General features: G+C 48.9%; 1 protein-coding gene across 1 annotated transcript; it reads right to left on the bottom strand.

Annotated features, from left to right (window-relative positions):
- Positions 1-267: 267 nt before the first annotated feature.
- On the bottom strand, positions 268-14,020 carry LOC130679179 (multidrug resistance-associated protein 1-like). Its single transcript, XM_057487409.1, has 4 exons — positions 13,866-14,020; positions 12,569-12,700; positions 1,638-1,699; positions 268-313 (listed from the first exon to the last, which is right to left on the bottom strand). Exons 1-4 carry the CDS (start codon positions 13,941-13,943, stop codon positions 268-270), a joined length of 318 nt encoding a protein of 105 aa, XP_057343392.1. The 5' UTR covers positions 13,944-14,020.
- Positions 14,021-14,349: the final 329 nt, after the last annotated feature.

Below are 14,349 nucleotides of genomic sequence, written 5' to 3'. Positions count from 1 at the left end.
TGGCTTAGCTACATGTCAGACTCTGCCCATTTTGTAGATAAGCAAACCGTGGCTCAGAGGAGTGAAGCAGTTCATCCAGGACCATGAAGCTAGAGGTGACATGACCACCATTCGGGGGCCTGGTGGCAGGAAGGAGGTGACTGGCTCATCCTAGAGATTGCACGGCTGCCCCTGCGACCACAGGGCTTGCACTTACTTTCTGGACTTGGCATATTCCCTCTTCCAGTTCTTTACCAAAATGGGCACAATTTGTCTGACGTGTCCTCCTTATTCAGTGACCTCCAGGGGCTGGCCGTAGCCCCGGACCATCAACCTGGGGCCAGAACACAAGGGGGCAGGTGATGCGAGCCGGGGAGCAGGGGTGGGGATGGAGACGATGGCCCTCGGCGTCCACCCCCACTGGGCCGGCCCACCCTCCTCGCCGCGGCAGCTCCTGCAACCTACGGCCGCCTTGCCAGGGGGGAAATCTCAGTGTGGATGACATCTGGCTCGTTACATCATCATTGCTGATTCTGTTACGTCACCCAAGAAAAACAGCCTCATTTTTTAGAAATGCGTACCGAATCTTCAGGATGGTTCTAATTTACTTAAAAAGACTTTTTTTTAAAAAGGCGAATGTGGCGAAGCATTTAGCAATAGTTAAGTTTGGGGGATGAGTTTACTGAAGTTTATTAGACTAGCCTTTCTGTGTGTCTGAGCACTTTCACAATAAAATGTAAGCCTAAGATTTCATCCTGTTATTTTGAAATGTCAAACTTAACAGAGAGACCACATGAATCGTACAAAGAATTTCTGCTTACCTTTCACATAGTTCACTACGTTAGCATTTTGCCACGTTTGCTGTATCATTCTCTATCTATAAACACACACACATGTGAACATATTTCTCCTCTGGACCATTTCACAGTAGGCTGCAAATCTACATGACTTTACTTATAAATATTAGTGTGTATGCCCCTAAAAACAGGACCTGCTCTTTTATAAATCAGAGCACAATTATCAAAATCAGAAATATTAGCATGGATATTTAAATTACTGCAGTCCATATTTAAATTATACCAGGTGTCCCAGGGATGCTCTTTAATAGTAATTTGAAAATTAAATATGAAATGTAAGTTTTCAAAAAGGTGTTTGTAACAAGTGTTTAAGGACAAGGAATGCTGCTTATCAGCAGGGGGAGAGGATTCAAATAATCTCCCATAAGATGCTGACAATGTGCAGAAAAAAATATGTAAAAGGGGAGGACTATATCATATCATATCATATCATATCATATCATATCATATCATATCGTATGAGTGTATCATATGGTCGACAGCAGTTGCCTGTGTTTTTGGTTGTTGATCCATTACAATATTAATTACATCTAACATAAAAATGCCCTAATCAGAAGTGAAGCCAAGAGCGTGCAGCTTACAGCTGCCCCAGGCAAAGCTGTCCAGAGGTTCAAGCCATTTATGGCTGATGCAACTCAGGTCCATGAATGTGGGTATGGGGTCTGTGTCTCTGAGACCAGGGCAGGCACACTCAGGACACAACACTGTCTGGAAGCAGGAGGGAAGGAGATTGTGGGTGGGGGTCCGAGCCGTGCACTTGTGGCCCACAACCCCACCCAACGAATGGGGGCCAGGCCTTACCCTGTGATCCACCAGAAAGTGATCTTGGACAGGAAGGAGGCACCAGATTCCAGGCAAGTATTCTAGTGGAGAGAAAAAGGGCAATGAACGATTGAACTTCTCACCCACACCAGCGCTCAGCAGGGAGCAGTCAGCTGACCTCAGGACCAGCAGCCACTTGCATACCACGGATTTGCACCCCAAATGGCTTTCTCTCCTGAGCCCTGGTGACCTTGAGAGAAACACATGGCAGCTGTCCGGTTTGATCCAGCAAATCGTTCCTGAGTGTCTACCATGCACAAAAATGGAACCGCAGGCCACACACATGCCTTATCTCCCCACAGCAACCCAATGAGTATACCGCTAATATTGTCCCCATTTACTCCATTCATTCATTTAATCGTTCATTCAACAAATAACTTCTGAGCACCTACTAGGTGCCAGGCACTCTACAAAGTGTTAGCATTATCTTATATCCTCACAGACCCTTATCAGTGTGATATTAATAGTATTCTTATTTCCTTCCTTCATTCAGTGAATATTTTCTGAGCACCTACTATGTGCCTAGCACCATGTATACTGGTCTGGACAAATAAACCCCCTTCTTTTAGGAAGCCTGAGCCATACATAGCAAGATAATAAAGATAACCTGCTAACTTTCTTTCCTAGCTAGCTCTGTTTTAAGGGCTTTGCGTAAATCATCTTTTATGTAAGTTAATCTTCTTAACTACCCTGCACAGCAGATAAAAGCATCATTTTCATTTTGTAGTTAAAGAAAATGAAGAGCAGAAGAGTAAAATGAGTTGCCCAGGGTCTCACAGATGGAAGTGTTGGAGACAGCATGTGAGCATCCAACAGGCTCCAGAGACATTCCTCAAACAATCCCATCACCAAACACTAGACCAAGTCTGTGATGAGGATCAGGCCCTGAATGTAGGTCAACACCACCACTGAGATCACTGATACCTTATGCGGCCCACAGTAAGAGCTGATGAGAGGATGGGGGCTGACCTAGCTGACGGGAGTCAGGGAGGGTGTCCCTGAGGAAGAGGCTCCAGCTGGGGTCTGACGGGTGAGTAGAGGATAACTAACAAAAGGGGAGAGGTGTGTGCAAAGGCCCTGTGGTAGAGAGGAGCATAGGCTACTCCAGGAACCAACCGGAGGCCTGAGAGGTCTACACCAGAGACGGTGCACAGTCTATACTGGAGGCCATGTAATGGAATTTTGGTCTTCATCCTCAAGGCAATGGGAAATCATCAACAGATTCTAAGCAAACTTTCAAAGCCCTTCTTTCTCACAAGCAAAGATGAGCTCCATTCAGCAACATACAGACGAGGAAAGGGACATCAGTGAGGAGCCTCAAGGACTGCACACAAGGGTTGTTTTTCAATGTGGACACATTCAGGATTAAATTCTGAAATACAGGCTTTCCTGAAGGGGGGTCTCCAGGCAGTGGTGGGATCTTTAGCTGAGGACAGTACTCAATGTTCCCTCATTTTTCAGAGATAACTCACTGGAAAGCCCGAGGAGAACATACATTCTACCCAAGTGGTTCTCCATCCAGGCTGGGAATGCTCTAAAAAGACACCTTATCTGGGTTCCAACCCCCAGACATTCTGATTAAGCTGGCTAAGAGTGGGACCAGAGCATTGAGTCTTTTGTGTTTGTTTTTAACTCCTGGAGTTTCCCTGGCAAAGAGGCTGGACAGGAAATGTATAGGATAAGCTTACAGCACCTTGTCATACCCAACACCAAGGAAACTGAAGACGAGCAGAGTTGTAAAAAGGCCTCAAGCAATCAGATGTGGCTCCACCAGCCCAAAAAGGGACAATTTAAGTTGCAATAAGGATAATAAATAGAATGGACTGAAATGCATCACGTCGTTTAAACTACGTAAGTTCGCATTGATACTGGAAAAAAGGGAAAACATCACTGATGAAATGATGCTAGTTAACCAAGGCATTTAGAAAACAGAAAACGAGAATTTCCTCCCCCTTTTCTAAAATGAACTACACCACACAGTGACCAGAGAGGTGAGGGAAGTGTCTCTCCATAGAAATGGTCCAGCGATAAATGAAGAAGGAAGAGAATGTGGCATTTGACAACACAGTGAATTACTTGATATGATATTAAGAATTATTATGGCTTTTAGGCCAGATAACGGTATCACAGTTGTATTGTTTAAAATCCTTATCTTTCAGATATTACCTATCACTGGAAATAATTGGATAGACAAGAGTATAGAGAAATTCTATTTTTGTAACTTTTTGGGAGTCAAATTATTTCAAATAAAAAGTTAATAAAAAATTTTAAACTCCTCATCTTTCAGAGATACATACTGAAATGCTCAGATGCAATGCAGGGGAACCTATGGCCATTTATTATACTCTGCTACCTAATGTGTACATGTGTGCAAGTTCTCATCATAAGATGCTGAATGAAGAGCTTCCCCAGTGATTCACATGCACATCCTGGGCTGAGAACCTCCAGGCTCCACTCTGAGGACCCCAGGCATGGGGAGGGTCCCAGCACCAGCTGCCCGAAAATCATCCGGGGAGCCTGTTAAACACAGGTGACCAGGGTCCCCCCTCCCCAGACCAACTAGGACAGTATCTCTTGGGTGGGACGCCAGCATCAGTTTATTTTCAATAAGGTAGATCAGATGCAGCAGGCCCACAGACCCAAATTCCAGAACAAACCAAAGCACAGTAAATTCAGACTTTGCAGCCAGACTGGGTTCGAACCCCACAGCTCTACCATTTCTAGCTGAACGAGCTGGGGCAGTTGCTTTGCCTCCAAGTCTCAGTTTTCACAACAGGGAAATGGGAAGTCAGTCCTAATGCTCAGCCTACCTCACAGGACTTCAGGGAGAGACAAGTGAAATTGAGTCCCTGGGGCTGTGCTGTAAGCTGGACCATCTGTACCCTAATGTGGCAACATTGTCCATGGAGGAGGAGGTGCTATTTGCTCTGCAGGCTGTTTTATTCTTCTGGAAGGGAGTGGGGTGTCAGGGAATCGCAAATGCACTTCAATGGCAGCCCAATTCCTCCCCACTGTGAAAAGCTACAGTGCTGGTGGAGAAGGGGGAAGAGGTGAGGCCCAGCTGGCAATGACTCATTTATTTCGTGAGCAAATATTTAGGGAAGACCTGCTTAGACGCCAGGAAGTAGCCAAGGGCTGGGAACAGACCCACGTACCAGACAATGAGGTCCCCACCCCTTGCAGCTCCCCCGGGAGCGGGGGAGGAGATGCACAGTAAGCAAATCAACATGCAAGTGGTGAGAGCTGCACCAAAGGAAAAACCTGGGGGGCACAGACGGAAGGGGGCCCAGGCCTCTGGGGAAGGGACTCCCTATGTGTGAAGCAACATGCAGCAAGTTGTTCAGGAGGAGGACTTGAATCCCAGCTTGGCCCCTTCCCAGCTGTTAGACCTTGGCCAAGTTACTTGGTGGTGATGAGATTAAATGAGATAAAGCACCTGAAGTACTTATAACAGTACCTGGCACAGAGCATAAAACACAAGAAATGGTAGTAGTAGTATTAGTATTAATAGTAAAAACAATAACAAAGTCCTCCATTTCTTACAAAGCTGTGACACACTGAGTACTGTATCAGATGCTTTACATCAGGATTAGTTGCTTGTCAATAAAGTTTTATTGGGACATGATGATGCCCACTCATTTATCAGTTATGTCTTCTTTTGAGCTATAATTGCAGAAATGAACAGATATGACAGAGACCACATGGTCTACACAGCCTAAAATAGTTACTACCTGGCCCTGTACAGAAAAGTGGGCTGACTCCTGCGTACATGAGACTACACAGCAGCCTAAGACAATGATTGTCAGGGTGTGAAATTAGAGCTCAGACAAGCCTTTTGCCTCCAAACCCAGCCTTCTTTCAGTCTTGGTGTCAACACAGAATAGAAGTGTGCAAGTTATATCTTGTACAAATGTGCCCACCCGAGGGGGCAAGTGGGGGCTGTAACACAGCTGGTGCCCAGCTCACCAAGACCCCCAAGTCCCATGCCTGCAAGGGGCTGCATCCGTTGAAGGAATCAGGGCCTTTCTCAAGTTCATGCACTCAGAGAGGGGCTGTCCCCCTTTCCCAAATGCACAGAGGCACGGTGCAAACAGCAAGGCTGTTGTTAGGCACATAGACACAGGGGTCTCAAAAATCCCAACATTCGTTCACAACCAGGCAAGAGCCTGTCCACTGCATCACTGAAGGTGGATTCACTCCCTTTACAGCCAACTGCACACAAATGGAGTTGTACTCCTGAGACCATAAGAAACGACAGCCCAGAGGGAAAAGAATCCTCACCTGGGCTAGTGAACACCCCAGCTGCTGTAAGTGGTGAGATTTACACCCCGCAGACGCAGTAAGGATGGACAACGAACACAGACATTTCACAGTTCTCTAATATACATGCTCTGAGAGCTTTGTCAGATTCCCAGCCCTCTTCCTCTGGATCTCAACCCCAGATTTTCAGACTATGGGAAGTCACTTCAGGCCCACACAGGGTCCCCACCACCAGCACAGGGGAGGAGATACCAGCATGGCAGGTGGTTTCTGGGAGTCCCTATAGGACATGAAAGGCTTACTTCATAACAGATACTGGAGTTCTGCAGTCACAAAGAACTGGCAATTTTTAAAAGGAGAGAAAAGTACGGGTGGCCTCTGGATGAGGACGCAGGCAGCATTTCATTCAAGTGGACCCGGCAGAACATTCTGATGTAACTCTTTAAGCACCAAAGTCCCAACTGCCAGCGCAGGGTTTCCTGACCCCTGGGACTGGAATGAGTAACTCCCGCCTCAGATCAAGGAAGCTTATTAACTGGTCCCCCATACATTTAGAAATGAGAAGAACCCAGACGGGCCCTGGCCGATGGTCGGAGAAAGTCTGATTATGCAAAAGGAGAGTGGCATTCCTTGGCATCATTATCTGGCACCAGTGAGCTGGCCAGAAACCATGTGGCTTAAACCAAGTTGGCACCACAGCTCCAGGCCCTGGTTCCCTGAGTGGTCATCCATTACCTCCCACAGGGCAGTTTGCAGACCATGCCTGGGTCTTTCAGCTTTCTGGCATTTTGTCAGACATTCTCTGGGTCCCCACTCAGCTTTTCTGGCTTTGATTCTGTGGTGCAATTTTCTGCCACTTACTCCCACTCTGCATTGCCTAAATACCCAGCTAGTAAGGGGTGTGAGAAGCAGCGGTACAGCTTAGAGCAGTTCTCAAATGTGGCCCCCACCACCAGCATCCGAGAGTGCCTGGGAATGTATCAGGAAGGAAAGTGCATGGACCCCACCCAGACCTCAGACTCACAGGCTCTGGGGGTGGGGCCCAGCGATCTGTGTTTTAACAAGCCCTACAGGGGATGCCAATGCACGGTCAGGTGTGCAAACCCAGTGGAAGGGCTCCTGATCCAGCCTTGTGAACTTAGACAAAATGCTTCAGCACTCGGACCCTCAGTGTCCTCATCTGTAAAATGGAGGGAAACACAATCCTGCCTTGCTGGGTTGCTTGGGGGATTAAATAAGTTAATAAATAAATACAGCATACTGGGATGCTATCATAGTTATTGCCTGGAACAACCTGAATGTCCAGTAAGAAGAGACTGTTTGGTACACCTCATAACACTACAGGTTTTCACTGGGTCTACCAGGTACCTAACCAGCTGTACAAATCACCTCCCTACTCAAGACCACGATTTCTTCTATTATAGCACAGACCACGTGCATGCTGCCCTTTTCCAATGAACTTGCCCACTGTCTTTCCCTGGTCTTCACTATTCCAGTGCACACAGGGTCACCATCCAGCTAAGCCTTCTTCTCAACCTGTCTGAGCTCCTGCAAGGGCTTCTCAGGTGCCACCAGCCTCCCCATGTCTCATGAGTCCTCCTCCTGTCATCCAGAGGCATCCCCCAAAATACATAACCTGAGTGTGTTACTGGCCTGCTGAAAAATCTTCCATCGGGTCAAAATTCCAAGTTCTTAGGGTGACATGCAATTCGACCCTTGATCTTTCCTGCTGTGCTCTATGTCCCCTCCCACCCATCCAAGCAGAATTCCATGCAATTCCCAGACACCCACATGTTCCATCACACCACTGGACCTTTGCACATCCTGGCTCCTCCCCCAGGAGCACCTTCTGTCCACCCTCCAGCCTTCAACCCTATTAGCCTGGCAGCAGCCTCTCATTTCTTTGACTCAGGCATCCCCTGTCCTGGGTGCTGGCCCTGCAGCATAAGGCTGAATTAAGGGCCCCTCCTCAGGCCTCCACAGCCCCTTGCTCTTTCCTGCCTTGGGGCCCCACTGTCCATCCTGCAACTGATCATTTAATTGCCTGCTGCCCCTTCTCCTTCCCTCAAAGTTAGGCTTTCATTTCTAGGTATACTCATTTCTAGGTACTCAGAGCCCAGTGGAGCCCCTGGCATAACACTGAATTACAAAATGACCAAAAACATAAAGAAAATGGTGTATACGATGCTATCATGAACAGTCTAAGCTCAGCAGTGGCCTCTGGGGTGTGTGGGGTAGAAACTGATGATGAAGGAACAGGAGGGAACTTTCTGGGGTCCTAACAACATGCTATATTGATACAGGTTTAAGATACTCATTTATCAAAAGTCATCAAACAGTAACTTAAGATTCAGACATTTCACTATGTAGGTTGTACCTTAAGAAAAAAAAAACAGGTACTGGGCTCTGGCTAATGTGCACAGCCATGTGTCTGGGTGAAGGACACTAATGTATTTCAAAGTCAGCTTCAGATTAAAACAACTGGCCGGCTGGCTGCCCACACACATGAAAGGGCATTTAGCAAAATGCTCACTGTAGAATCTGGCTGTTGGGTACTAGGGCACTCACTGTGTAATTTTTTCAACTTTTCTGTAGGTTTGAAATATTCACAATAAAATGTTGGGGGAAAAATATTCCACCCTTATGGACAGGACTGAAAATATCTCTTACACCAAAGAAGCTAAGCAGTGTTTACTGACTGTGCTAAACCCACACTCTTCAACTGTGAACCACCTACGGATTTTGTTCAGATGATACTGGCTCAGCAGGGCTCAGCAGGCCAAAGATTCTGCATTTCTAATAGGCACCTGGCAGATGCCGATGCTGGTCTGCAGACCTCACTTTGAGAAGTTAGGGTTAGCCCGTGACCACGCTTGTCTGCCCTTACTACCCACAACTGCAGATGAAGCCCCTCCCCCCGACCCTAAGCAGCAGCCTCAGGGCCAGCAAGATAAAGGGCCAGGGGTAGGCAGGAGCTCCAGGAGCTCTGTGAGGCTTGATCAGTCGTTCGGAGAATCCCAGTCAGCCCAGGGCCTGGAGGGGAGCAGCCCCACCAAGAACCCAGGGCTGAAACAGACATCTGAGTCATGCAATGGGCTCAGGGCCAGCTGAGGAGGATGGCCAGTTTGGTGACTCAGCAGCAGGGAGCCGGGAGTGGTCCAGCTCTGTGGACTCCCACCCAGGAGCCGCCTGACCCCAGGCACCCTGGGCTTGGCAGCCCGCTCTGAGGACAGGAGAACGGCAGGGGCAGGACTGTCCCCATCCTTCAGGCTCCATGGCGATGGGAGCCCTGAGGGTGGAGGGGAGATGGGCCCACAGGGCACCCGACAGTGCCCTCATCTGCCCGTCACAGGCCTCAGACCCAGGGCGGGCATCGGGCTGCAGGAGCATCAATAGAGCCTCCACCCATTCTCAAGAAGGGGACACTGAGGTCCTGAAAGGAGGATTTGCCCCAAGTCACAAATCTGAAAGTCTCCTGATTCCCAGACTTCAGGTCGACTGTAGCTCCAGTTAACTGCCTGCTGACCGGCTGACCGGCCGTTTGCCAGCGAGAACAGAAGCCTCCCGAGGGCACGCAGCAGACTGCGTTTTCCAAAGGTGGCCACGCACTGTCTGCTATCCCGGAAACTCTCTTACAGGAGACTTCAGCACTCCGCCATCTAGAGGTGTCTCCAACACTTGCCCCCAGGAGGCCTTTTGTGATTGCTTTAACGAACAGAGTGTGGCAGAAGTGACACTGTGTGACCTCTGGGACAGAGTCATGAAAGATGATACAGCTTCCACATGACTCTCTCTTCCACTCGCTCTCAGAGACCAGCTGCCATGCTGTGAGGAAGCCCAGGCCATGTGGGGAGAGCACATGTCAACCCCAGCTGGCTCCAGCCCATGGCCAGTGTTAACCACCAGACACACGGGTGAGGAAGCCGCCAGTCCACCAAGTTAAACACCATCCAACTGCTACTGCAGGAGAGACCCTGAGGGAGAACCACTCAACTGAGCCCAGTCAACACGCAGGACTCTGGAACATAATAATCAACTACTACTATTGTTTTATGCAACTAAATTCAAGGTGGTTTGTTACAGAATGGATAACCGCAGCAAGGCACGAACCACGTCTACTTCACATACTGCTGGGTCCCCAGAACCAAGCACAGTATGCGATGGATGCTTAATAAAAGTCTGTTGAAGGGATAAAGGCACCCAGGGTCTGCCCAGCTCCAGAATGAAGCTCCTCTCCCATCACACAATGCTGCCTCTGCCATCAGATTTAGGGTATAAGTTAGGGCCTAACAGCCCAGCAATCTCTGTGAGACTTGATTCCTAAAAATGAGAAGAAAGCCTGGGAGCAGAGTCAGGGTGCCCTGGGTCACCGTGACCCAGCCTCCAGCTGCAGAGCTGAGAGCATCAGGCCACCCCAGTCGGCAGAACAGGCCTCAGGCCCAGGTGGCCAGGGACACAGAGAGCACAACAGGAGGAAGGCGGCTCTAGGAGCCACCTCCGTGCACCCAGGAAAGCAGCTGCAGGGATTTGATCCAGTCCCCAGAAGGGACCAAAATTCTCTTCCCCATAAAGCACCCAGGCCTGTCTACTCTGAAAGGCCTGCTTCTCAGGCCCCAGGGAGGAGCCTGAAGAGTCAGGGGATCTGCACGTCGGCCTATCTGCCTCTCACAAGCTCAGGTGACCCTCACAGCAGCTCAGGGTCTGCACCACTCGGGTGGGTGTGACTTGTTTGGTATGATTCCCAGCCCCACAACACAGTGTGACATTTAATAAATGTTTCCTGATGCAGACACTCCACTGCCCCATACCCACCCCTGGGCGACAGACACTGACGAACAACAGACACAGCCATAGACATTTGAGTCTCTCCTTTGTGTGAGGCATCAATTGGGATCCAATGGGTGGCCCAGGCATGGTCACTGACCTGCTAAACTTTGCACATGTGCACACGCGCACACAAACATACACACACACACACACACAAGAATACACCAATGCACACGAGCACATCTATGTGCAAACACATCAACATCAGTATATGCACATGTACACAGACATGCACACATGCACACACACCCCCTATGTGCACACACATCCACACACACACAAACACACACTTTGCTAATTTCTCCAACCCAGTTCCTCTTTGAGCAGGGAAATCCAAGAATGGGGCCTCTCAGAACACACACTAGGACACGGGTTTTTAGAACACAAGCTGGTCAGCCTTAAGCCCCTCCTCCTTCCCGCCGATGCCTCACGGATCCTTCATCACGCACAGAGGCAGCCTGAGACTTCTGCTCAGGTTCAGGCCAAACCCAACAGTTGAAAACTGCTCCTGCTGCAATTTCGCGCAGTAACAGCTGACTAACCATGAACAAAGCAGCAAATTAACGCTCAAAAGGCTTTCCCTCCCACTCAGAATAAAATCGAACAGTTATCAGCCTACAGATGACCGTCTCCACATCTCAGATGCCCTCTCCTGCCTCTCACTGCTCCAGCCACGCTGGCCTTCCCTGTGGCTTCCTCAACATTCCATGGTGGCTCCCAACCCAGGGCCTTTGCACTTGCCACCCCTCTGCCTGGAAGACTGTTCCTCTGACTTTTTGCTCAGCTCCCTCCCCTTGCTCCTTTAAGTTTCTGCTCCAATGAGACCTTCCCTGATTGGTGGGGGCAGCCTTCCCTGACTGCTCTTATCAAAAGTGCACACAACTCCAACCATAATTTTCTTTTCCTTTTATGCTTTCTTCTTCTCAGTGTTCATCACCACCTGACAAGCATACTTGGGTCCTGGATTACTGTCTGTCCCCAGACCCCACCCATGACAATATATGCCTCAAGTGGGCAAGAACTCTGCTTTATTAACTGCTACAGCCCTCTGCCCAGATTGGGCCTGGCACTTGCCACTGGTTGGAAGGAGGGAGAGACAAAAGGAAAGAAGGAAGGAAAGGAAAAAAGAGGGGAGGAAGACAGGAGATAAACAATTATGCTCAAATAAATCATAAGGGTTACAAAAGACTACTCCTTTTTATTCCACCAGCAGGAAGAGTGGCCATCTCCACCCTGCCCATTGATACCCTTGTGTACATACAGAGTTTCCCTCAAACTGATGGAACAGACCAATGGTATCAAATTCAAATCTCTCAAGGGCCAGGCACATACCATCAAAGAATTGGAATCAAGAGTGTATTATGCAATAGGGAGTGGTGGGGACTGTGGTAAACTAGGGCTACATTCTTCAGCTCTGGCCTAACTGCTGCCATGTAGGATAATGGCCCTAATGCTGGCAGAACTTCTCATTTTTCTAGAAAACCTGGATGGGTAAACTTCATGTGAAATTTCCTGATATTTAAATGTTTGCTCAACAGTTTCTAAAGCTACTATGCCAATCAAGTAAGCAAACCTACAGGCCTATAAGGCGCAGAAGTTTACAATTATGAATCAGATTCTCTCCTCAAGTCCCCCTAGCAACATCTACACCTTGGTTTTTCCATCTGTAAAGTGGGGAGGTTATTGCCTACTGCATTTGGAAAAGACGGAATGAGATCCCATATGAATGAACCCACTCAGAACAAGCATCCAATCAATATGAGCTGGACCTATGTATTAGTTCTCTCACACACACACATGCACACATGTGTCTCTGTGATCACACTTATGGGATCCTTGATGGTTTCAGAGAACAGGAGTGACTGATCTGAGAAGCAAGACAACACGAATTGAATCAGCATGAGGGAAAAATAAATGTAGCAAGTGACATCACGAAACACGTCGACTCCAGAATCCTTTATGTGAAGGAAGAATGGAGGAAGAGATCACTTTCTGGAAGCTATGTGCAGAGTCCAGGGTACAGGCCTCAGGCCCAGTGGCAGGGATTCCTGCCGTATCCCTCCTCCCCTTTAACACAGGAGCAGACAGGCAGTCACACCCCAGTGTGGTCTACACCACCTTGGGAGGGCATGGGAGGAGGTCCAGGCCTGGGAGTGAAACAGAGTTATGTTCAAGGCCTGGCTCTGCTCATAGTGGCAATGAGACTTTATCATCTTACTTCTCGGTGCCTCAGTTTCCCCATCTATAAAAGTGTCTCTCAATAAGGGTGATTTTTATATCCCAGGGAGCATCTGGTAGTGTCTGGACATATTTCTGTTTGTCATGGCTTGACAGGGTGCTACTGGCACCCAGTGGGTGGTGGCCAGGTGCACCCCTAAACATCCTACAGAGCACAGGATAGCCTCTTACCGAAAAGATGTCTCTGGCCCAAAATATGCACATGTGCTGAGCCTGGGAAGCCATGTCAGAGTAATTGTGAGAAGTCACTAAGACTAGTCATGAAAAGAAAAAACTTAGTCCCCTGCCTGGCACTTAGAAAACACAAATTCAATAAATGTCAGCTGCCTTACAGACAGTCTACACTGTACCCTGAAGATACTCAATAAATGCTCAGCTCTTTTTCCTTCCTTTGCCTGATGCCAGTTCCTGATTAGCTTGGAGATCACAAGGAACGAGAGAGGTTAGCGTCTGAAATACACGCTCTTCCAGTTCCTAGGGGCAGCACATGGCAGCAAGGTCACACGGGGACAAGCCTGGGGCCCCAGGGGAGCAGCTGCCCCGCAAACACCACTCCCTGCTCGGCTCTGCCACAGACTGAAGACATTCGGAGCGGAATCACCTTACTGTCACAAAGGTTCAAAGGGTGGTGTGCATTTGCCCTGCGACTCCTGCCCTGGAGGACCAACATGGGCCCCTGGGAGCTACAGACAAGCAGAGCCCCGAGGAAAGAAGGTTCTAGAACAAAGGCTGGATGGGGTATGGAAATCCCCAGGGAATAAGCTGGGCCCCTGTGGTATCTGATCCCCAGGTCCCCATGGCAACGCATGATTCCCACAGACAGAAGGAAGAATCATTTCTCCCAAGGGCAACTGAGGGAAGACGTGGAAGGCCATCACTTACCTTTTTAAAGGCAGTCATGATTTTGGATCTCAGGATGGCAAGGGCACACAGTAGGGCTATAAGCCAGAAAGTGAACATGAGCCCTGAGGACTGGACTCCCTTCTTCCTCTCAAGCTGGTAGCAAGCAGCTGGAAGAAAGAAGCACACAACAGGAGTCATCAGGAAATGGCCAGACCCCCACGTCCCCTGTGGCCCCCACACTCCAGGGGCTGGAGCAGGGCTGCCCCAGCTCAGTAGGGCATGAACAGCCTGGGGAGGACCTGGCTCCAGTCTGAGCTCTGCTCTCTCCTTGCTGGGTGACCCTGGCCAAATCACAGATCTTCTCTGAGCCTCCACCACCTCATCTGCACAATGGACATGAAAACACCTACCTCTAGAGTTGTGGGAATTTAACGAGACCATGTATAGATCTGGGATAGAATGGTAAAGTCAAGGGCAAAGCTCAGTTTGGAACACAGATCGGCACGCTTTTTCTTAATGGACT

Source organism: Manis pentadactyla, chromosome 10 (genome assembly GCF_030020395.1).
Source record: "Manis pentadactyla isolate mManPen7 chromosome 10, mManPen7.hap1, whole genome shotgun sequence".
Taxonomy (NCBI): Eukaryota; Metazoa; Chordata; class Mammalia; order Pholidota; family Manidae; genus Manis; species Manis pentadactyla.
Note: the sequence above shows the minus strand (reverse complement) of the source record. Positions and strands in the feature narration are given on the sequence as shown.